Raw genomic sequence first — 25,717 nt, 5'->3', positions numbered from 1 at the left:
GCGCCAAGGACAGGGCCCTGGGCTGGATGTTTAGGCTCTGCCTGGCTCCCGGGGCGGGTCGTGCGCGCCTCCCCTGCTGCCCTCTGTTGCTCCCGGGGCAGGGAGGCCAGCCCGCCCCTCCCACTCACCTCTAATCCCTAGAGGGGTTTCTATATTAGTCCGAGTGGTCCGAGAGGACTCAGCCTCCATCTGGGAGGAGTAAATCTCTTGTTATCTCCTTAACTCCGCGCCTGCTGCCCGCGCCCTCCTCCCAGCCTTGCCCCTGGACGGGGCGGGCCGGCCCCGCGGGGCCAGGAGGGGAAAGGGCCCCCTGCGGCTGGGCCGGCGGGAAGGGGCAGCTCCCCCGGGCGGGGGCGGGGCGGGCGGGGGTGCCGGTCCCCGCGGGGAGGCGCCGGCATGACGGGGGCTTGTTAATCCCCCGCGAGGGCCCGTCCCTGCCTCCTCCCCCGCCCCGCGCGCGTAAAAGCCCTGCCGCTGCTCGCCGCCCCACTGCCGCCGCCGCCGCCGCCGCGCTCCCGCTCCCGCAACTTCCCCGAAGTTTGGGCGCGCGCGGCCGCGGGGCGCATGGAGCCGCGGAGCCGCCCCGGGACCCGGCGCTGCCGCGGCCTCGCGCTGCTGCTCCTGGCTGCCAGCCTGGGCCAGGCGGCCGCCGTCCGCAGAGCCGGAGCCCGGCGCCCAGGTAGGACGCGCGGGCGCTGCGCCTGGCAGCGTTTCCTTGGGGTGGGGTGGGGTTGGGGGGGTGTTTTCCGCGCTTGCTTTCTTTCCTTATTGCTTTGGTGCATCCTCCCCGCGCCCGGCTGAGCGCGCGCCGAGGGAGCGGGCTGCCCCCTGGGGCCGCGGCCGGGCGCAGGAGCCTTTCGGCCGAGGACAGGTGACTGCAGGGAGGCTGGAGGCGGGTTGGAGCCGCGCTGGGATCAGGACGTCGGCAGACCAGGGGCTTGGGAAGGCTTGAGAAGCAGCTGGGTGGAAGCTCCCTCTCCCTTCCCGTTTCCTCCTTGGTTTTTCGTTGTCTGTCATGTCCAAGGAGGGCAGTGGTGGGTGGGAAGGATGAGGCTGGGTCCTGCCAGCGAGGCTCCTGTTCCAACTCCAAATAAAAGAGATTTATTCAGAAACGCAAACTGTTTTTATTGGGGGGTGTTAATCTGTTGGGAGAGTGGGGAAGCAGCCCTTGCTTCCAGACGTTGCAGAGAAGGGCCCCTGCTTTCCAAACCGGTGTTTCCCAGAGGAGGGAAACAGAACCAGATGGGAAACCTGTCAAGACAAAACAAAACAGTGGCTCTGATTCCTGCCAGTCTGGGCTCCACAGGAGTTTTTAATCCCTGAGCCGGATCCAGCCCACTTAGTAGTTTCTCATATGGCTGCTGAATATTTTATTGGTTCATGATACTTCCATTTGAAAATTAACTTGTCTGGCCAGCTCAGGAAAGAAAGCCTTGCTGCACATTCTGCTTTCTGTTATTGCCTGCTACTTGTCTTGAGCAAGACTATACATCCCCCTGCGTGCTTCTGAGCCACGCCGGTCTCTTTCATTCATTCCCAGCAGAACAACAGTAGATGCAAATATAGGATTAGGCAGGTTTTCTTAATCTGTCAGCTATCCGTGCAGCAGCCAGGTTGGAGTTTTTCTTACTTTGCTAGTTGAATTCTCAAATATCTCTTTGCAGCAGTATTTTGAATTAAAATGTGTCCTCTTGCATAAATCCTAGCCATGACAGGTGTATGTAAGTACATTTTTTGTTCAGCTTTCAATATGCTGCCTAAATACTTTTACTTTAAGCACATATATTAAGCATTATTACTTTTAATCTAAAAGTTTTTTCTCCATGTTTCCTTTTTGTCTTTGTTGATTGACAAGACATTTGGGCAAAGGTTTCTATATGGTCTTTGTACAGTAAATTAAATTAGAGAAAGCTCCATCAAAGTCAGTGGTGTTACAGGACCTGGCCATTCTGTCACTTTCTAGTACAGGTTGATTCAATTTGTTCCAGTTCAAGAGCCAAGTCTTGTGGCTACTGAACTGGCAACCTTCTTATTGGTTTCCCTTGAAGCGGAGTCTGCTCAGTAATTTGTGGTATTGTAGTGAACAGTCAGGTGAACCTCCTCCAGAATGGGAAGTTTCCTTCCTTAGTGAATGAGTGTCACCAGAGTATTCTGGGTATCGCTTTTACTCCTATGGCAATGAAACATGGAGCATGCAGTGGACTGGCGCACCAGTGAAAGACCCTGGACAGGAATCAAAATATAATTATAAAGTTGCTGTACATGTTTGTACAGTTTGTTGGAGAATAACGTGAACCAGTATAAATTATTGCAAAGCTTCCATTAGTCCTGTGAGGACTGCGCACTACCTTTGATATGCAGCAGAACTCCCATTGATGTCAAAGGGATTTTTTGCATGTAGATCAAGGGCGGTATATGGTTTTTGGTGCTTGAAAGTTAGAAGTGCAGATTCTGACTAAAACACTTACACAGCCTGTAGCCTTCAGTGTTGTCATCTTTCTGCTGTACATTAATGGAAATGTAAAATATGAACTCTTAGATGGGACCCAAGAAATGGTAAATCCATCAGGTTTGACTCTTTCTATTTACATATGCATAATTTATAATGTTCTGGTGATTATAGGAAATACTTCTGGCTGAGACCAGGCATACCAAAACACTGTGCTGTATCTCATTATCTGAAGTTGATGTAAGTGTAGTGTCACTGACTTTACTGGGATCACTTTTATGTACTGATTCAGATTGACTGAAAATTTGACAGGGTCTTGTGTAGGTGGCTGGAGGTAGGAGGGGGGAGTATAAAACATTTGCATGATCAGATCCTTAGGTTTTTTTTAAATTAATCGTTTTAGGTGTTTTTCTTAGTTGCTATATTCCCTTGCTGTTGTGAGAAATGCCAGTATAGTTGGAAACATAATACTAAAATACAACCTGCGCTTGAAGGCTTTACTGGACAGATGGTCAATTTTTCTGATCTGACCTTACCTTTCAGAGATCTGGTTCCATGATCCTTATCATCCACAATAGGTGGTACTGAGTGGTGTAATGAATGAGATGGACAGTGGTTGTGAATTAGATGATTTGTGGTTTGCATTCAAAAAAATCAGATGTGCAGTAATGTTATTTCTTCTAACCTTGCATATATACATGTAGAAATATTTGTAAAGCTCTTACTATGTTGTTGGTTTATTTTTTTGTTCTTCAACCTGGGATTAATACACTTCAGAACATTTGATTTGGTGAATATTTCTTCATATGTATTAATCTAAAGTAGCTTTAAGTCTGGAAAAAAATACATTCGTAGTGTTGTGGAAGTCAGTTAATACCAGTGTATTATGTATGCCCTAGTTTTGCTGCTTAGATATTTTCTGTTAATAGAATTCCATTTTTTATAAGTGATTCTATTTCAAGTGCATTGAATGATTCAATAATTCATTTTCTTGCTTCTGTATACAAAAAGATACCACTTCTGTGTGGCAACAATTCTACAAAGCATGTACAGACTTTTGAAAACCCACATTGCAGCAAGGTTTGGAGAAGGAAATCCCCTGGAGAGTTTGTCTGCAGCAGTATGTAATTTAAATCCCACCTACATGCTGCCAAAGGCTATTGGAATTGTGGGTTTTCAAGAAGCCTTAGATTGAGTCCATGCTGTGAAATGTCATTTTCAATACGCTGAGAACAGGTATAGTTCTAGGTAACATGCAGCTCTGCTTCATTCCTGCTGTTTATCATATGTTGGAAGGTTAGAATGAAAGGCAAGTATCATTTACTCATACATCAAGAAGTAGTGGGTGAGGAAGAGATAAGATAGTAAAAAGTTTTTTTTTTCTTTTGCCCTTTTAATACCAATAGAAAATGGGACTTGTACAGGAATTGTATCTGAGGTACAACCAAAAGGTCATGTTGAGACAGCAGTGATAAAACCAGTTCATCTTCAATAATGATAGCTGAATGAGAGGTCTTGCAGGTCAGAAGAAAAAAAAGTAGTCAAACTCACCTCATTTTTTTTCTCCAAGTTTTCATTCAGAGGCTGGCTTACAAAGATCAATTTTGTAATCCCTAGAAAGTGAGTGAGTGAAAAATCTATTTGTAAAGGTGAAAGTAAAATAAACAGTAAAAATGCTACAAATAAACTTGCTAAATTAAACTTCAAGAATTGAGTACCTTTGGTGGTCAAAATGAAAACATCCTGATTGCTCAACACATTTACAGTCACATTTTATATTTATTATGGATGAGGAAATGGGAGTTTGGGCACATTTTAAAAGTGGTTAGAATGAGGCAGGCTAGAGCCTGTGTGTAACAATAAACAAAATAGGTTGGAGTTCCCAAAATCCTGCACTCTGAAATGCTGTTTCAAATATAAAGTCATCACTTTATGTTCCTTGTTGCACAGCCAGACTGTTTCATTGGTTTTGCTTTATGGAGGGCTCTGTTTTATTTTCATTCTAAACCTCAGTGGACCTGTTGCTGAAAAGGCTTGAACATACTTTCATTCCATGTGTAATAATAATAATAGTATAACAGAATGGAGCTTAGTGATACCATAATTACCTGTGGGCACAGAGGGGAGAGTAGACCTCTTAGGCTAATAACAGATCTCATTAGTAACTTTGCATAACAATATGTAGCATTGTTCCTTCTTTGTATACCTCAGTGTACATTAATCAGCAAAAGCCTGAAAATTGCAAGGCTACTGAATAAAGCTACACAAAGAAGATGAGACTCATTTTTCATTTCTGATATTTTGGGATCATATTTTTATTATGATTACAAATAAATGCAAACATTAAGCTTGGGTTTTCCGCTGGTGTTCTCCACTGATGTGAATGACAAGGCCAGATTTTCCTAAATGTTCAGTCTTCAACAGCTGGGTCAGAATTTTTTTAAGAACCCAAATCCCATTTAAGTGGTCACATATTCTAAGGAGTTCACTTTTGGGATTTTTGCAAATCAAGTCTTAAGTAAGTCTGAGCTATTTTGAAAATCTGGTTCTCTGTGTAGAAAGAATGATGTTTTCTTTGGAAAGGAAGCTGATTTATGGGGCGGTGTTTTTTAAAAGTGTTTTAGATTCTGCTGGACAGCAGTCTAGCTGGGGGTCACATTTTGGCTCAGTGGCTTGCAAGTAGTTGATTTGCATGCCAATAAAAGGGCAAAGATGATTTATTGTTGGATAAGGAAGTTTTGGAAGAGAAGTGGTAAATGTGGCTTATTGTGAAGGAGTGTTGCTAAATATAGAGGGTGGAAATATGCATATTAATGGGTCACAAATCAAGATGAGCTCTTTAGTTTTGGGGAAGATTATCCATATTATATTTGATTTTATTTTAGACACATGCATCGATAACTTTATATGAAGGGGTTTTTATTACAAAGTGTTTTTTAAAAGGACATCATGGAACAATGGGCTACAAGTTTTTGTTGTTTTGATGTTTTTTAATTCCATTGAAGTCAGTGGAATTATAGTGCCACTCAATTGGAATGAGTGAAAGCAGCATACTTTTTCCCCATAAGTTACTAACATGGGATAGGAAGAAAAGCATAGGGGGCAGAGAGAACCCATTTGGAGGTCTTTGTAGTGAGACAAACATCATGCACAAATACAACCTGTGAGGTGACCAGAGCACATCTAATTTGTCTGCATCGTTAGGATCTGCTGGCCCAAAGCTTTGTCACCTACCTCCACTATTGCCACCATACATATAGGAACCACAGTACACAAACAGGTTGAGAATTTTGTCTTTCGGCCCTGTACCTTATGAATGAATTTGTCTAGGCCCTTGGCCTGTGTTGTTCCATCTTCTTCCTCATTGATGCTTCTTTCATCCTTCCCTCATCCAAAGGGCTCTTTCTTTCATCCCTCCTTCTGATCTCATATACTTGTTCTTCTTTGTATCATCAGCCAAGTGGCTTTCCCCTATCATGTCGCACAGACAGCTATCACCAACGGAACTATGCCTATTACTCCACAATGGAAAATGGCTAAATAGTTATAATTAGGGAGCTACTCAAATCTCAATTTTGTGTTTTTTGTGGAAACTGTGATTTGAGGTGGTTTTTGGGAAAAGTGGCATTCCCTGTGATTTTTGGTGGAATTGCCAGGGGGAAAAAAACTTACTAAAAATAAAATGCTGCTTCCCCAGTTGGAGGGAACAGTTCTCATGGCTATTGGCACACCGAAAGGGAGCCAAGATGGTGGCTGCCACCTCCTCGCTCCACCGCTGATTGGTCAAGAGGGCTGCCCACCGTGCGACCCCACCCCTCTCTGGCAACCACTGACTAGGGGTGGAACCCCACGAATGGCAGCCCTTTCAGCCAATCAGCTGTGAGGGGCAAGGCCACCTGAAGGGCAGCCCTCTCAGCCAGTTGCCAGTGAGGGGTGGGCCACTGCTCGGGCCCTTCAGCCAATCAGCAGTGTTTGTGGGGGGGGGGCGGGTCTCACTGTGAAAAACCATAAAAATGGCAGTGAGCACTGTGATCAGCTTGTTAAATCACCCACGTGCGGCCTACCTTTCGGTAGGTCCCGAATTGTAATCCGTGTGTGTGAGGGACATGCATGGAGAGGGAGAGATTTGCAGTTGTTTAAATACTATTCATCATGTTATAGTTGTTGTTATAGAGTTGAAAGATGTCGTCCTCTTCTGTTATTATCCATCGTGTGGTATATGAAATAGTTCGCATTTCTGTTCCAAGTGGTAATTTCTTGCTCTCAGCGTCTGAACAATGTTTTCACTAAAGTCACAAATGTTTGGTCCTTAAACCCTATTTTCAATAACTTTTTCTTCCCCAAAATGAATGGTTAGATAGAGATTTCTGAGGCTTCAGGATTTAATTTTGGGAAATTTCTTCAAAACTTTTCCCTTGATTATCAAGGGACTCTAAGTGTATATTGAAGTACGATGAGGATTTTTTTTCCCAGGTGATTTTTGAGCTCAGCTAACTCAAAACAAGCTTTGTTTTAAAACTTCATAAATTCCTGGGACACATCAGGAGAGATTAAGTGTCTTCTGTATTTGAAAACAGCATGTTGTACATTCACAGTATGTTTGTTTTCACTAATTTTAGAAAGACACCTCGCATTGCAATATTCCAAGTGTTCACAGGTGTTGATATTGACTGCAGGATCACAGATGCCAACAATTTTCAATGACTAAAAATCAAGGGAGGCATGGGGGGGATTCGGATGTGGAATCTTGTGAACTTTCTGAGCGTGATGGAGCAGTCTTTGAGAGCTTAGCTTTCGCTACTCAGACTGAGAACTGCTTGATATTCTTCTCGTAGAGCAATACACTTTCTTCACTCTTAATGTGTCACCTGCACAATTATTTACAAGGTGTTAAAATAAAAAAATTGTAAAGCAAACTTAAAGGCATATTGCATATATTGTACGAGTAATTTAGGAGGTAGCATATGGAGTTAGCTTGCATGCTGCCTTGAGTCATATAGAAATATCCTAAAAGACCACCTCCCTTCAATCCAAGGATTTACTGTAAGGTAGACTGTGGACTGTGAGACAGACTAGGGGTGGGAGAAAGAAAGTGCGTTGTTATTGTTTTATAGACAGAGACCTGAGCACAGAAAGATCAAGTGGCATTTTCAAAATTATGAAGTAAGTTTGTGGAAGCACCAAACCAGAGATTTCCCACATTTCATTTTATGTCATAACTACACAATCAGTTCTTCCTATCCTCTTTAGGCTTAGCTTAAATCATCATTTCATTGTGCCAGCTTCTTCTCCAGTTTGTGTACAGAATTTGATTCTTGGTGTAGGCTTGTTAATGGAATTCAATAAGCTAGACATCATTACTCCTGCCAGAGGCACCTGTAAACTTGAATTTCCACTTCCTGCTGATTCTGATTTCTCCAGTCTTCTCTTACTATTGAAGCAGGATGCAGTTGCAAACACAGACGACACTTGAGATCTACATTTTCAAAAGTGACTTGATTGTCATGCCTAAGCTTTGGGAGAGACGCCTGAAGGGGCCCTTATTCTCAGAGGATGGGTGCACAACTTTCTAAAAATTGGGATCCCGTCAGCCTGTCTCTAGTTGAGCAACCAAATTTAAGACACCGCACCCCAAATCACCAGTTGCTATTGAAAATCTGTATTCCATACAGCATTTTTTCTGATATGTAAAGGTTTGCCTTGGCCCCTCCCCCACATGCTTCCGCTGTCTTTTTCTATCTATCAATCTAGATTGCCATGATGGTCTGTCTAAACTCGGTTGCACTCTCCACAGAGGAGATGGTGATTTGCATTAGGTTGTAACAAATATTGAGTTACTTAGTCTTACCACCATGAATATTAGTCAGGCAAAGCTGAAGTGGAGGCCTGAGGCCAAGCTTGTGTTCCAAAGAAGTTTGCATCTTCCTTTTTGTCATCCCCTCTGGGAGGTCCTCAAATAGTTTGCTCAGTTCACTGGAAATGATTAGAGTAAGGGCTTGCAGAGGCTCCAAGTAATCAAAATATTCTGGTTTTGCAGGAGCTTTCAGTATCCATATTTTTTTTTTTACCTGTGTGGGTGAGAGAATGTGAAAATGTATGTATATGGATTGTATGGTTTCTTTACCTGACATCTAGCTGTTTGCTTGGAGCAGGTTACAGCTTCAGGTGCTCAGTTTGAATTTTATTTATTATGCTGAAGTAAAGAAACCAGATTTAAAGAAGCATTGAAAAAAAGAAAATGTTGTAGAGATGAAGTGAAGAGATTTAGTGAGAGAGCAAGGGGAACATTTTCCAAGCAGCTTGGAGCCATTGAGCCACAATTCTTATTGAAGGTAATAAGCTTTGTATAGCTAAATCCTGATAAATGCACCTCTAAGTGATGATGATGGAGGGGCAAAGGATTTTAAAGGTTATTCGGCTGTTATAACATTTTAAGAAGCCCTAAACTCTATATTATAAAACTGTATTTTTGTGATAATAAATACCAAGCTTCTGAGCTGCAGCTATCCTTACTGTCATAGTCATGACAGGAATACTCTGGTAATGCAGATGACTGACTTTTATCCTTATATTTATCATTTAATTTCAGGGTAGTAATAGCCCACTTCACACAGTAAATTGGCAGGAAATACCATATATTAATTACTTGTGGACTTAAAGCACTGCGTGGTTAAATTCACTTATCTTCCTCTTTCTGTCTTTGATGGTATAATAACAAACCCCTTTTTGGATATCTCTTTTTGCCTAATTGTTCTAACATCAAATTCTGTCAACTTGATGCTATTCAGAATATCACTGAATACCTGTAACATCAATAAATTGTGTACAAGTTGCCTGTAGCACACAATGTGTGTGCCACTAGTGCTCCAATACTTACATGGCACGTGGTGATGGGTACCAGGTAGGTACATTAGCTAGGGAGAGGAAAAAATTGCTCTTTGACTGATGGCTCTCCCTTACATATGTTAAATAGGACTATTGCAAAAGTAGATGAATTGTATAAATGTTGGACTAGAAGGGAGCTCAAGAGGTCACTTTAGTCCAGCCCCCTGTACTGAGGTCAGATAACTGTATATAGACTAGCGGTGCTCAACCCCTGGCCCACAGACCAGATGTAGCCCACAGTGCCATGTCATTTATCCCATGGGGCTCCCCATGGACTGTGATCCTTGTGCACGCTGAATCAGGTACACAGCATAGTGCAGGGCCTAATTCTACCATGCAGGGCTGGGCAGGAGTAGCCTGGGCCCTGATCCCAGTACATGGGGTCGTGTGGGGCAGCAGGGTGCCCCATCCCAGCACATGGAGTTCTGGAGTCCACTTGCAGCAAGCGGGGGCCAGGGTGGAGGCAGCATGGGGCCTCGGGGCCCTATCTTGGCATGTGCAGCTGGACTGATCCTAGCATGTAAAGCCAAAATGTTGAATGCCACTGATATAGACCATCCATTTTAGATGTTTCTTTACCTGTTCTTCAAACCCTCCAAGCTAAGGACAGACATTCAAAAATCCTGAGCCTGAATTGATTCAATCTTTGCAGATTAGTTTAACCTGCTTAGGTTGAACTGGTTTGCAAGTGCACAGGTATTCCCTCTGGGCTCAGGAAATGCAGGACTATGGCTGCAATGACTCAGGCTAGAAGCCAGGGGGTGCTAGAGCATTCCCTCCCTTCCTTTCCATAGTGCTGAGCTAAGGGAAGGATGTGGCCAGGTCCCGGGAGGATGCTCTGATTATGGAGGGGTGTAAACCTCCACCCTGCCTACACAGTCCCAAGATTTTCCCTGCTTGCTGCTCAAGGGGCAGGAGTGTTGCCAGCCCCGAGCCTCTGGCTAGCACTCTGAGGCAAAGGCAGGGGTGTTTTAGTGGATGCATCTATTGATGATACTGAGCTTTCCAATCTCCCTCTCCCCGCTTCTTCATACTGTCTGCAGCAAACCTGGCAGGTGAGGGAGCCAGCAGGGCACTGATAACACGGCATTTAGCAGCCATCAAGGAAACAAAAGCCTCTCTCATTAGTTCACTCTTCTTAAACCACTTTTTCCAAGGAAGGAACAGAGGGACATTACTAGCTGACCTGTTGATTTGCTCCAAAAAGCCCTAAGTGGACACTGTCCTGTCTGCCTTTGTCCTGTCCCAGTGAAATTGGATTCTCTCACACACACACACACACACACACACACACACACACACACACACACACACACACACACACACCCCTCTCATCATTAGCTAGCATATCACATGCCAGCTTGGGTCTGTGGGGCTGGGGTCTGTGCTGTCAGAGATGGGAGGTAGTGAGGGGGGATCCCTGCTTGATCAGCCACTGGAGGGGGGGGCGGGGAAGAGGCGAGCCAGGGGCAAGCCAGGCAGATGCTGCTGTGCCTGCAGTCTCCTCCGGAGCTCTGGCTAGGGAGCAGAGGGATGGGCCAGCCCTGTTATCTGGCACAGACAGCACAGGCCAACCCAGGGCTGCAAAGCATCTGGGATGCTGGGGGACTCTGGTTTAACTTAAACCAGGAAGGGGATCTGGGGCAGACATTGCATAAACTGGTTTGACCCAAATCAGTTAAGTCTGATACTACATTCAACTAGGTTTATCTTAAACCAGTTTCTGGCCTTTTGAAACTGGTTTATGTGCACTGAACTTACGTTCTGTTACAGGTTTAAATGAGTTTCTGATCACTTAGACCAGTTTATGTGTAATGTCTGTCCCTAGCCCCAATGACAGAGATTTCATAAAACCTGGCCTAGTTTTTACCTGTCCCTAGAATTAGAAAAGTGGTTCTTATCTAACCTAAATTGTCTTTGCTTCAAATTAATCCTGTTTCTTCCTGTTCAGCCTCTAGTGGATGTGAAAAACAATTTATCACTGTCCTCCTTATATTATCCTTTTTACATATTGGAAGAACATTATCTTGTTCCTCCTCAATTTTTTGGTGGTTTTATCCAAAACAGGCCTGTTTCCTTCAAACTTCTCTGATAGATCATTTTTTCTAAAACTTTCTCATTCTTGTAGTTCTCATCTGGACTCTCCAATTTGTCTACACCTCTGGTGAAATCTGATTCTCAAGACTGGGCACAGAACTCGTGTAAGTAGTTAGGTTTTGGAGAAGCCCTTAATCCTTTCTTGTTAGGAGATGACAGATTACAGCACATTTGTGACACACTTGTTTCATACAGCGGATATAACTTCTACTATACATGTCAAAATATACCATAGTGTCATGTAAATATTTCACTTAAAAATACAGAATGGCTTGATATGGGCATGCTGCTGCAATGTGGAAGCTCCAGGCATTGCTTCTCAAGTAGATATAGTTTTGTCCAGAAGTGCAGGTAAACATGGTAACTGTGCTTCTTTAAAAGAGCATGCAATGTTGGATCCCTTCCCTGCCTTCATGGCTTTGCTGTCTGCTCACTTCAGAAAAACTGATGCTGGTAGTATGTAATATCTTTGTGTTCTCTTAGTACAAGGACTATCCTAGGGTTCAAGAAAGTATCTGTATACAGGAAATGTGCTCTAAATATATACTTAACTTCAAGCACTTGTTTAAATCCTTTTGAAGTCAGATACTTAATGCTAAGCATGTGTTTAAATACTTTTTTGAATCAGGGCCCTAAAAATGAAACCACGAGGCATGAGGAAGGGCTTCTTGCTCCTTTTTCTCTCTTGTGCATCCTGAAGAATGCAGACAAAGAAAGAAATGCCATGACAAAGGAAATACTAGGCCATTGTACCTGTATTTTAAATGGGATTCCCTACATTTCACTCTTGCTTCAGTTCCTTCTCTCTCATGCCTTTCCTCTCAAGCTTTAAATACAATCATGATAGTCGCTTTACATGTACCTGAGACAGATACTGTACTGTGTATAGTATATATAGAAACAGGTACATATCACCATTAGCAATACCTGTTATTGTTGTTAATTGTGACATTATCGGTGAACCCCAACTCCCATCAAAGATTTTTGGGGCTGATACTGATAGCTGATTTTTAAGGAAGCATATCAGCCAATACCAGTCCGATTTCTGATACAGCTGCATGCAGCTGGTAAGTCTGTGGTGGTGAAAGGGGAGGGGGCAGATCAATGTCCCCTGCAGTGAGGGAGGGAGTGGGGCTGGGGTAGATGCTGCCCAGCTGGGGCGGGGTGGGGCGTGGGACAGAGCTGCAGCTCATCTGGGGGGCATGGGCAGGAGAGGGCGGCTCCCAACGATGCTCCTGCTGCTGCTCCTGCCACTCATCCAGGATGACATGGGAAGGACGTGTGCCTCCAAATCTGCACTGGGCAAGCTGCAGCACTTTGCTTGGGGTGGGTGGTGGCAGTGCTGGAAGGAGATCTACGGGGTGGGAGACTGCAGACACCCCGAATTTTGGCTCCCCCCCATAGCCCTCTTTCAGCACCACTGCCATCTGCCCTGAGCACAGTGCAGCGCACCCCCCAACCCCAGCCGCAGCCTGCAACTGCAGCCTGCCCAGCCTGCCCCATGCAGATCCAGGGGCACATGCCCCACCCCTGCCCCATGCCCTCCTGGACAAGCTGCAGGAGCCTCCAGACAAGCCTCCAAATGAACTGCACACAGTGGTGGGAGCCAGCCCCCCCCTTCTCCCTGCGCCCCCCAGATGAGCTGCTCTGTCCTGCGCCCACCCTGCCCTGACTGGGCCGTGCCTACCCCAGCCCTACTCCCTCCCTCACCGTGTGGGGCGTTGATCTACCCCCCCACGCCTCTTCCCTCCCCCAACTTTCACCACAACAGACTTACCAGCTGCACACAGCTCTTCACGCTGCCAGTTTGTGCTCCTTGCTGCCTGCATGCCGCACTGCAGCAGCACGCATGCATGGGAATTTATCGACCAAATTATTGGCCGTCAGGCCAATTTCCAATATAGTCAATTTTCTTTATATTGATGCCGATCCGATATCGGACCATTGTATCAGTGCACCTCTACTGGGAGTATGTATGACCCAAACAGGAATGGAGCTCTGCCATGCTGCATGTTGTGCAAGTACAGGGTTGGACATCATCCCTGCCCTAAAGAGCTTGCTGTCTAAATGGACGCATTCGACACAAGGTGGAGAAATGTGTAGAACACACAGATGGGCTGAGCTATGTGATGGCAGGAAAGATCATATTAGTTCCACAGTGTTTTAGTGGGGGAATATGGATTTAATTAAGAGGAGATCAGCTAAGAGGAAGAAAGAGGTTCCTGGGAACAGAGACGGGACAAAGCTGAAATAAGTATGGAATGAAGCTGAGATGAAAAAAACTGTGTGGGAGTGACAGGGAAGGGTTGGAGCAAACAGCAAATCAGTTCGAGAATCTAGTTTGTGCTCTGGAAAGTTCTCTGATCATTCACATGTCCCTGCTTTGACTTCTTCAGCTGATTCTAGTTGGTAGAAGCTCCACTTAGCTCTTCACTGTAATTTTCCCCCCCAAAACCACATGCTAGGGGCACCATTCAGTAACAGTGGTAAAGTTCCCCACTGCACAGTACTCATGTTCCCAGTGCTCCCAGTCCTTGCTGTTAGAATTTGGATACTGGGGGACAGGTATTAGAATTGCTGTGACTTTGGAGTTATTCCTCTTGAGTATAATTCACCAGTGTACAGGGAATACATACACCACCCTCTGTTTCATTCAAATCCAGCAGTGAAAGGCTGGAACATCTGTGCAGGACTGTGACCTGTGAGTTCACTCTGAGTTGTTCAGATTGCAGTTGGGTGAGGCAAAGACACAACAGTGGCCTGGGCAGTGGCAACACCCTCACCCCAAGTAAGTGTGCAGGGCTGCTGCCCCAGTCTTTCCCCTTAGTTATGTTACTGGGGCCAGGGAACAGGCTATATCTTCTATTCTGTAAATCTGGTGGCCTAGGGCAGGGTTGGCAGCTCATGGCTGCACACTGTATCTGGCCCACAAAGCCATTAAATCTAGCCTGCAGAGCCAGGGACTTCAGTAGTACAGCTACCCCTCACTTTAATGTCATAGTTATATTCTAGAAAAATGTGACTTTAAGCAAAACAATGTTAAGCAAATCCAGTTACGTCACAGTAGTTGCCTACTAGCAGGCAGCGGCCAAACAACATTATAACCGAACATTGTGAGACTTTTAAATGAGTATTTTCTCTAATAGATCAGTGATATAATAACGAAACAACATTAACCAGGGCAATGTTAAGTGAGGAATACCTGTATTTGATGTCAGGGCCTTTGGCAGAAGAGAGCTTTGCCTCTGCTATGGCTAAGTGATGGGAAACTTTGCCTATGCCTCAGGTGGGCAGCAGGGAGCTTTGCCCATGTCTTGACAGGGAGGCAGTGGCAGGAGCAGCCAGGGCCTAGCACTGGCTCACCTTGGGCCTGAGCTGGGTCCTTTTGGCCTGCCACCAAAGAACATTGCCAACCTTCAGGATATGGCACAGTGAAACAGCAGTTGCTATTCCAGACCTTAGGCTGGTAGAGCAGAAATAAGATTGGGGTTAGGGTGGGATGGACTCTATCCTCCTCACACCTTTTTAGTTTACCCCATACAGGCTCCATTTCCCTCTGTTGTATTTTAACAATTAATCCTTAGGTCCTTGATGGAATCCACGATCTAGCTAAGGTATCTGCCTTTACCTAAGGCAGGGGTCATCAACATACAGCCTGTAGGACAGATCCGACCCATAGGCCTGCAGAGTTTTGCCCGCAACTGTGCTGTTGCTACTTCTAGGTTCCCTGCCCCCAGCTTCTTGGTTGCATGCGGCCTCATCTTCCAGCCCATAGGGACTGTATCAAGGCTGGGGAGCTGCAACCTGTGTCTGTGCTGCTGCTGCTTCACTCCACTCCCCCCCCACCACTCCACTTCCCAGTTGCAGTGTGGGGAGAGCTGAAAGCTCTGTCTGAAAGCTGTGTCCACACTGCAGCCAGGGGGAGGGGGGCAAAAGTGGCAGCTGCGCCCGTACTGCAGCTTGGGGAAGGAGGAGAGAGCAGAGGCAGTTTGCATCTCCCCAGTTGCGGCACAGCCCGCACCATAAGCTGGAAGCTGAGCAGATATGCAGCCAAGGAGTATGAGGGTGGGGTGGCTGGGAGAAGCAGGTACAGTTCCCAGTTGTCTGCATTGATGTGCTTCCCCCCACCCCCTCCACTGACATGCCACCAAAGCCACCCAGCCTGCATCAAACCAGAGCTGGGTTGTTCTGGCCCACGGTTCTTACAAGTTTTTGACTACTGATCTAAGGTATCTGCCTGTAGATACTTTTCAGGCCCATGTCTGTGTTGTAGCAATGCCAAAAAATAAAACCAGGACACACCAAGTGATGACTGTATGTGATGAAAAGCAAAGCTGTGCATTTTTTCTAAATGCTCCAGGGGTAAAAGAAACAGCATTGCAGTCATCTCATAAGTTACTATTATGCTGTTATCTAGACACCATCACCTTTACTGTACTGGTTGTAGGCTAGGAGATTCTTGCTTTCTCACATATGGTTGTTGAGCAGTGGGAGTTAGAAAAAGCTTTAGAAAAATGAAAAGATGCTGCATTTTTTTTCATTTAGGATTTCCTGACCTTTTTGGTTTGTCACCATGGCTTCAGTCCATGGCATTGTCCTTTTTAACCTAGTTCAGTCTGTTGGGGAAAATAGCCCAGCATTATTTATTTTTGTACAAATGAGAATGTTCCCATTGTTTTCGACAAGAATATGAACAGACCTAATGTATTTGATTTTAGAACTCCGTAGAAAATTTTTGTTAAAAGTTTTTCTGGGAAAGTGCTGGGTTTCTTTTTGTGAAGTTGTATTGAGTTTGATAATTCCTGTAGAAATTATGAAAAAAATCCATTTTTGGAAAATGTGAGGGGCAAGAATTCTTGGGGGTGATATCTTTTATTGAACCAACTCTGTGGTTGGTATAGATATAGGCAATAGGGCTATGCAAAATTTTGCCAGCTGTTTTGGTTTGATGCTGTTTCAACTCGTTTCGAGCTTGAAACAGCAAAATCAAAATGAAACAAAGGGCTTTGAAACAACTGTGAAATGAGGGCAGTTGAAACATTTTGAGTTTTGATGCTGAAACTGGGTTTGCCTTCAGGGAAACAAGAAGTAAGGAGAGGAGGGGGAGGAGGGGGGAAAAGACTGCTCTGACATTGGCTATGTATCTGGCCAGTGACTGTGATCCTTTCCTGAGGTCTCTTTCAATCCCAGTGCTCTGGGGGAGGGATGGAAAAACAGCATAAAAGGCAGCATTGTTTGAACTGGTCTGCTTTCTGCCTTGGGGGTCAGTTACTTAGCTATCTTCCAGAAGCTCAGGAGCGTTAGACAACAATGGCTACTACTATTGATTTGATTTCCTACTTGCTAGCCTAGCAAGTGGGATTCTGCAATACCTTTTGCTTTCTTTCTAGACCCTTGTATTTTATTATTATATTAATTGATTTTAGTCTTTTGAATTTCATAATTATATTGGATATTGTACTGTAGAATTTATATAGGAAGGCACATATATATTTTTATAAAGACAAGACACTATGAAACACACCATGAAGCGTGCTGGAAAGGCAGCTGGCAAGATTTCAGGGAGGGGTAGAAGAGGGGGTAGAGGGAGAGATGTAAGATCCCAACTCCAAACTGAGAGGCAGCCTCTTTGCTACAACTAGCAGGGATGAGGCTTCCAGTTCTACAGGCAGCAAGGAGAGGGGGGCAGTGCCAGTGTCACTGCCTGTGCCTGAGTCTGCATCCCATCTAAGAGCACCAGCCATAACCCCACCACCACCATGACAACAAGCAGCAGCACCGGAACCAGCATGACAGCTTACTCCACCCCCATTTCATTTTCCATGCTGAGCCTTCCAGTGCCATAGGAAGAGCTGGATCTGAGTGTCATAGCAAGAGTAATTCTGGGGAAGGAGAGGGAGCCATATGAGTTTGTGCTCCACACCCCTCAGAGCCTCTAAATTTCCCCTAGAGCCAGGTCTCCTTACCCAGAAGGCACTTCAGAGGAGGCTGAGGTAGAGGTTGTGGAGGCAAGCAGCTCAGCTGAGTCTGCTCCTCCTGTTCCTGTCCTTCTGCCTGCCGAGGAGGTGGAAATTTCAGCATCCACACGTACCCACACCCCAGAAGTGAGTGAGTAGTGTGGTCTAGGATCATTTTGACCTGGCAGATGATCCCACATATGCTATCTGCCTGCACTGCCAAGCCAAAACCAGCTGGGACAAGGGAACAAAACACATGAGAACCATGGGGATGCTGATGCATCTCTGCAGGCATTACCCCTTGCCCTTGCTCCTCCTCAGCCTGGCACCAGTGAGAGCATGCCCAAAGGGAAGCCCCCCTCTCGCTCCAAAGCCCATGGCCCCCCAAAGCAGAGGAAGGTCACCCTGGAACAGTGGGGGAAAGGCAGACAGAAAGGGGGGGGTGTGTTGCAAGGGCGACCGAGATCACCCAGAGCACTGGGGAGATTCCACCCCCTTGATTCCACAAGGTGTGGATCACCTTGCGATTCCACACAAATTCCACCTTGTAGTCAGGGACACCTTGGAGGGGGACAGGGCTGCTGGTGATGGCACCAGAAGCACCAGCAACCTCATTTTAGAACGTAGGAAGCTGGCAGGCTACTTCCACCCAAGCATCAAGGGGGGCAAGGTGCTGTGGAACAAACAAGCAGAGCTGAACATCCTGCAGCACAAAATCATGCAGGATGTGTAGACTCAGTAGAACTCCACATACCTGATGCTCAAGAGGTTGGTGGAGCAACAGAAAATCATCCATGAGATGGCCTTGCTCGGGGTGATCAGGATCAGTGGTTCCCTTAACAGAGCTGAGTGGGATACCATCTCCCAGATCTTGGTGGTCCTCAAGCCCTTCCTCGAGGCCACTGAGACCCTCGGCGCTGGTGGTGCCCTCCTTAGCCAGGTGATCTGTGTAGTGAGGGAACTTCAGAGCCAAATAGAGAAGTTCCATGAGATCAACGTTCCTGGCTGGGGCAAGCCGCTGTCACCAGACATGCAGGCATTGGTGAGGTGGTTAAAGGAGGGCATTGGGCAACGCCTTGATCTCTCGTGGTCCAGTATGGTCCACGTCTTGGCCTCCATGCATGACCTGAGGGTGAAGGGCAGAGTATGCAGCAACCAAACCCTGGATCAATGGACGGAGGTGCTGGTGAAGAGAGTCAGGATGGTGGAGGCGGAGGGACATGGAAGAGGGGGATCCAGTGTCCCATGCCAGTACACCATCCAATCTCCTCCTCCACTGCAGGCACTGCCAATGTGGGCTAAGGGCATGGCTTCCATGGTGGGGTCCAGGGGCACCAGACCACACCATCAGGCAGGTAGTGCTCAGGCCTTGGTGTCTGCTTAACTTGCTGAGGACGGGGAACCTTTGCTGTGTGACCCCTTGGCCTACTGGGCAAGCTGCAGCCAGATGTGGCTGGATCTGGCTATGGTTGCCCAGGAACACCTGTTTTGTCCACCAACCAGTGTTCTGAGCAAGAGGGTGTTCAGCATTGCTGGGGATGTTGTGACACCCCACTGCACCTGCTTGAATCCTGGTTTGGTGGAGCAGCTGGTGTTCCTCAAGGTGAGCCTCCCACTGCTGAGCTTCCCCAAGCTCCAGGTGAAGATGGAGTGAATGCCACCCTCCTCATTCCATCTGCACCCATTTCTTTTTTTCATTTTTTTAAAACCATTTAATACCCCACTCTCAGAGCTGGAGGTGGGCACTCACTGCATCAACAGCCAATAAGGGAAGATGTCCTTGCTGAGCTCCCATGCCAGGATGAACTTGGAAGTATGGGCTGGGGTTATGGGGAAGGAGGCGGCCCCAGGTCCTGGGCATGACCACTAGACCTGCACTCTGCCAGCTTCGGTGGGACTGCTGGCAGCGCAGCAGCCACAAAAATGCCAGGACCAAGGATCCTCCTGGTGATAGCTTGGTAGGAGGCACCATAACCTCCAGCCACCACACACACACACACACACACACACACACACACACACACACACACACACACACACACACACACGAAGTCCTGGTTGGGAAAAGCCCAGACCCATCATGTCTTTGAGAGGCCTGAGGCTTGCTGGTTGCAGTGGAGTTGTGAGGTTCCAGGTAAGCTCAGCTTAGCTCCCTGGGATGCCAGCTTTCGGGTTGAAAAACCCTGTCAAGATGAGGAAGCACCTGCAGTTGGTGTGTGCGCTGTTCCTGGATGGAAGGAATAGTAAAGAAGCCAGAGGGTGGCATGCAATGCAGGCAAGAAAGTAAGTAAGTGAAAGTGGAAATGGGGGCATCAGGGGATGAGGGACAGGCTTAGGTGGGGTGGAAAAGGGGGATGTAGCTGAGCAGGTAAAAGTGGAGAGGTACCTGGGGAGTCGGATGTCTGGCAGGTTGTAGTTTGTCAGAATTCCAATGTCTATATTGAGTCCATGAGTTTCTGTACCTAGGAAGTTGATTAAGTGCAGTTCATAGGCTCATCTGTGAAAAGTGGTTTGTAAATTCCCTTTGAGGATCAGGCCTGAGAGACTGGAGACAGGTGGTGTTCTGTTGTTGTCTTTGATAGATTTTCAGTGTGCACTTATTCTGGTGCGCAGTTGTTGCTTGGTGTCTCCATGTATTTTCCATCAGGGCACTTGGTGCCCTGACAGAGATATGTATTGTATTGTATTGTGAAGATATCTCCATCCTGGAAATATTGTTGGCAGGTTTTGCATGTCTTGGCATGGCATGGCCTGGATCCATTCAATGTGTTTTGGGCCGTAGGAAGTTAGCTTCTGGTGATGAGGTTAGTGAGGTTCAATGCTTGTTTGAATTTACAAACCACTTTTCAAAAAAATTAATCTGCCAAAAAAGGATTAAGTTATAGGTAGTTGTGTTTCCCTGTTATAACCTATGGGCAAAACATCAAAACAGCAAAACAGTTTCAGCGAAACAAAATAGTGCTTCGAAACAAAACAAAACTTGAAATGAAATACTGCCTTGTCGAAATGGCAAAACGGAAGTTGAAATGAAATGGTGCTGTTTCGCACAGCCCTAGGCAATTTTGGGGTATGCCAGTACCCTTCCTCAGACCTTTGAGATGGAAACAGATACAGCTGAACTAAATTGCAGCTGGAACAAAAGTCTGTTGAGTAAGGTCATTATCACTTGTGAAGAGCATTTTGGGAAATGGCTGGGGTTTTTTGGAAAATTTTACTTTGAATTGTCAAGAGTTAGCTTTGCATTTTATGAATGTTATATTTTTATTATTTTTTCTTGGGTTCTCATATGTTTGTAGTAACTGTTACTATTTCAATGGCAAAGTTTCAAACTGTTTCATTAAAACACTGACTTAGAAAAAGGTAGATGTTTCAATTGGCACTAACTGGCAGCTGCATTGAACGACTAACAAGTAATAGAATATTTTGCCTATTTATATTATGCCACATAATGGTAACAGTCCATAATGGCAATTCTTTAAAAAAATTTTCCTGAATGAGAGAACTAAAACTATGGTTTACTATCTTTGCAGAGATGCAAGTGGATGTATGTGAACAGAGCCATCTTTTCCCTTTAACTATTCCATTTTATTGTATTATGACATGTCAGTAAATGGGTTTGCTTTTACTTTTGTATGTTCAAAATTCTTACATGGTTTCATGACATTTAATATTATACTACTACTGGCATATTAGATAGTGAAACTTGTGCGGGCCGGGAGCTGTCCGAGGCCCTTGGGGGCGCGCAGCGGGCTGTGGCCAGCAGCCCAGACACGCCGGGTTGGGGAATGCAGGCGGTGCGCTAGAATTAGGCACAGAAGTTTAGTGGTTGATTAAAGATTATTTACTTACACCAAAGATGGTTGCGGTGCAGGCAGGAAAACTTGCTTGAGTTGCGGTTACAGACAGAAAAGAAGAGAGGCGGACTAGAGTTCCTTCCACGCGAACCTTCTAGCCCAATCCGGTTGAAGGCTCTAAACCCGCGAGCCCATCGTGTCAACCGAAGAAAATAACTCGAAGCAAAGAGCTCCGAATACACTCACACAAAGTTTGCTAGGCTCCGTGGAACTTGCGCGCAGGGAGGGGTTCGTCGAGGGATCATTCGGCGACGGGGAGAGGCTAGAGGCTGATCAGACCTCTATAGCCAGCTCTAAGGCACACGCAGGGTTTGATAAACTCCACAGCTCACCTAGAGTTCTCCTCAAGATGTTTATGGAGTCCTCCCTTGCAGGGTTCTCCTCCGGAGATCTCCAACTTGGGCAGAAACCACTCAAGTCTCTTATATGGCTAGCAAGCCAATCGCTAGCCGCCACGTGGGAATAATTTAGAACTGGCCAATAGTGGGACACAAATTTGCATGCAGGTGGCAGGAACTCCTGTGCACCGTGCATTTCCTCTCTGCAGCCCAGAAACGCACCCTGCAAAGAACGCTCCGAGTGGCGGGAAATAAATTTAGCAGTGCCGAAGCACACACAAACAAAAATCACACCCTTGGGTTGTGACAAAACTAACTTGCATTAACAAATACGCAGAATTAAGTTCAAAACAAAATTTTTCTGTTCCAAAATGAAAAAATTCCAAACCCATTTGTGACAGGGGGCCTCCTGGGGCCGAACTCTGTGGCCCGCCCGCCTGTCACCGTGACAGCAGGCCTACTCAGGGCCGAGCTCTTCATGGCCCGCCCACCTGTCTCTGGGTAACCGCCCGCTCATCTCGCCTGCCACGCCTTTGATGATAATGAGTTCAATTATAATGATAATTAAAGCGGGAGGCTGCCCTTCGACTGCCCCGATGCCCAGGGGCGCTCTGCGGCTCCGACCTCCCCTAATACCGCAGCCCAAGCCTCGCAGATGGCATCATGGTGTTCAACATCTCACCGGCCCCACACTGGGCCCCAGAATCTTCCGTGCAAGACCCCACTATGGTCTTCCCTACTCAGGCGGCCACTCCGCCGTCACCTGGGCTACCTCGCCCACCCGAAGCCTTGTTCCCCTCTTGGGTGTGATTCCCCCGGAACCTTCGGCTACCTAGCCCTGGCCCACCTCAAGGCCAGTCAGGACCCCAGGCCCCCGGCTCTTAGGCGTCCCTCGCGGAGGGCCCCCGGCCCTTTTGACCCTCACTGGTCCTGGCCCCAGCATGGGCCAGTCGAGGGGACTCTCCCCTTCGGGCTTGGTCTCTCAAGCCACTCGCTAACACTGGGCCTCAACGTGCCACTACTCCCTTCCTCCTAGGAGCAACCGCGGCACCTCGCCCACATCCCTGCCACTCTCGGGGTCCACCGTCTCTGGGCCCCTCACACACACGGGCCCTCTCGGCCCTCCAGTAAACACTAGGGTAACCCACCCGGTGGTGGTGGGAGCTAGGGGTTAAGGCACCCCGACCCGCCTTTCACCGGGGTGATAACTGGCCTGGCATTTCCTGGGGGCTCCCGCACCACTGAGAGCCCCACCAGACCACCCACTCCTGGCAGGGTGCAGTTTCAGGTCATGCCCAGGACCAGGAGCCTCCTGCCAACCCCTTGCAGCTCCCCCTTACCTCCAGGTCATACACAGCAGCCCTAAAGCCAGGCAATGTTGCTGCCTGACCTCCTACAGCCAAACTGCCTGGTTTATATAGGCCCCAAAATGGCTGCCGCAATCAGGCACCTGGAGGCTGCCAGCTCCAGGCCCTTAAAGTGGCAGGAGCACCCTGTGCTCTGCCACACCATTCTTACTGAAATTCTATTTTGTGACACATCTTTAAAATATTTGTGTTCATTGCAATTCAGATTGAAACTGATTTTGAAATATTAAATCTCCTGCTAAATGAAAAATCTGAATTTTTGTTAATACATCTATGGCTGCTTTTAGTTCATGGATTTGACAGTGACTAACATCAGAAGTATGACCATTTTTAAAATATAAGTTTAATACTTTTTTTAAATCCCAGAAATCACTCAGTCATGCAGTAGAGTATGTCAGACTCTTGCTAATCCATGGAGAATGGAGGCCAAAAAGGTTAGGGACAGACATTCAGAAAGCTGGAGCCTGAATTGATTCAATCTTTGCAGGATAGTCTAACATGCCTAGGTTGAACTGGTTTGCAACTGCACAGACATTCCTTGTCAACTGAGGAAATGCAGGCATATGCCTGCACTGGCTCAGGTTAGGAGCGGGGGAGGGCGGGGGAAGGCGGGCAGTGCTAGACCAGCTTTCCCTTCCCTTGTGTGGTGCTGAGGGCATGGCTAGGCCCAGGCAGGACACTCTGATTAGGGAGGGGTTTAGACACCCACCCTGCCTGCACAGTCCCAGGTTTTCCCCCCTCACTGCTCAAGGGGTGGGAGTGTTGTCAGCCCCCAGCTCCTGGCTAGGACTCTGAGGCAAAGGCAGGGGTGTTTAGTGCGTGCATCCGTTGATGATACCGAGCTTTACAATCTCCCTCTTCCTGCTTCTTCATACTGTCTGCAAACCTGACAGGCGAGTGAGCCATCAGGGAGCTGATAACACAACATTTATCAGCCCATCAACAAAACAAAAGCCTCTTTTATTAGTTCAAGCTCTTCTTAAACAGATTTTTTTCAAGGAAGGAACAGAGGACCTCTCAATGCTCTGAGTGGATGCTGTTCTCTCTGCCTGTCCCAGTGAAATTGAAGAAACGCACACACAGACACCTCACATCATTAGTTAGCATACCACATGTTGTCTAGGCTCCATGGGGCTGGGGTCCATGCTGTGAGAGATGGGAGGGAGGGAAGGGGGATCCCTGCTTGAAGACAGATGTGGGGTGGGGCAGGGGAAAGCCAGGCAGACTCTGCTGTGCATGCAGTCTCCCTAGGAGCTCTGGTTAGGGAGCAGAGGGGCGGGCCAGCCTGTTCTCTGGTGCAGACAGCCCAGCCCAGGGCTACAAAGCATTTGGGATGCTGGGGGACTCTGTTTTAACTAAAACCAGGAAGGGGTCAGGGACAGACATTGCATAAACGGATTTAACTAAGATCAGTTAAGTTTGATACTACATCCAACCAGGTTTATCTTATACCAGGTTCAGCCATTCTGAAACTGGTTTATGTGCACTGAACTTGTGGTCTGTTATACTGTATGTTTAAAACAGTTTCTGATCAAGTACACCGATTTATATGTAATGTCTGTCCCTAGCCAAATAGACAACAGAGATACTGTGCTGGGCAGTGATGATCTCAAGTACATTGTGTGGTTTCATGTATGGTATTGCCTGAATCAGAAATTCTTAACTGCATCCAAGCTGTAGTGAAAATGGGCTAGTCAGTGCTAGCTAGATCACCACCCTATCCTCTTCTGTTAGGATACAGCTACATGCTTCCAACCTGGGTGATAGCATGTGCAGCTATGGTGTGGCTGGGCGTATTGCAGCTGAGCCCAAGGTGTAGACGCTGCCAAAGGGTGCCTTTTAACTGCCATTCACTTCAGCATCATAAAGACAACCATACTAGTGAGTAGTTTTTCATACTAGAAATACAAGGAAGCAGACTCACATCATCACTCATGAAAGTGTCACAGGAAAGCAACAGTTGCAAAGCTGGAGTTGGCCCACATTGTGTCCTTGGAGATTTGCCACATCACAGGTCAGGAGAATACTGGAACACCCACGGGAGTTTACAAAAACTCCTCGGGTTTTAACTGTTCAGATGAACTAGTGGTAAACCTCATGGAAGCCACAATATAAATGAGGCTTCACATCTAAAATCATTTTTATCACCATTTTAATTTCCCCTGATTTGAGGTAGGCTTTTTTTAGATAATAAAATCAGCTCTGACCTAAGGAGGTAGCCTTATCTGTTCCCCACATTCCCCAGTCATGGAGAGAATTGTTTGGTAAATATTCTCAGTGTTTTAGTTAACTTGCCTTGGAAGTACAGATCAGTAAACTAAACTGCAGCAAGCAGCGAAGTAAATCTAGGAATGGCAGTCAGCATTGCTGATGCATATCTGGCTGTCTCTCATCTTTGATATAGTTTTACAACAGTTATTCTTATTTATAGTCCTAATATGTTTATTTATACTCCTCACAGGTCAACAGATCTGTTTTTGGAACTAAAGGCAGTAACTCCATTTCCTGTTTCAGAACAGCATTTTGACTATATCATACTTTCTATGCTTGACTTGGTTTGCAGTAGTTGGGTCAGGGGCCAGAAAAAGGAATTTAGCACATTTGTACAGGATGGTTTCCATTTAACTTACAAACTTAATCTAAAGTCTTGGTATTTTATGTCTTAATAAAGCTGGTGCTGTGCCTTAGGCTTTTATGCATTCTGTGGTTTTTTACAGGATTCAACTGCATAGTCCTCTTTGAGGAGAACTGTGGGCTCATTAGGTAGATC

General features: G+C 46.4%; 1 protein-coding gene across 1 annotated transcript in view; it reads left to right on the top strand.

Annotated features, from left to right (window-relative positions):
- Positions 1-434: 434 nt before the first annotated feature.
- Positions 435-25,717, top strand: part of EGFLAM (EGF like, fibronectin type III and laminin G domains) — a 130,629-nt gene continuing 105,346 nt past the window's right edge. The window contains exon 1 of the mRNA XM_019496071.2: positions 435-679. Coding sequence (XP_019351616.1) covers positions 565-679 — 115 coding nt within the window. The 5' untranslated portion in view covers positions 435-564. The remainder of the gene's footprint in view (positions 680-25,717) is intronic.

The sequence above is a fragment of the Alligator mississippiensis genome, chromosome 3 (assembly GCF_030867095.1).
Source record: "Alligator mississippiensis isolate rAllMis1 chromosome 3, rAllMis1, whole genome shotgun sequence".
Lineage (NCBI taxonomy): Eukaryota > Metazoa > Chordata > Crocodylia > Alligatoridae > Alligator > Alligator mississippiensis.
The sequence above is the reverse complement of the archived record's forward strand: the minus strand, read 5'-3'. Positions and strand labels throughout refer to the sequence as shown.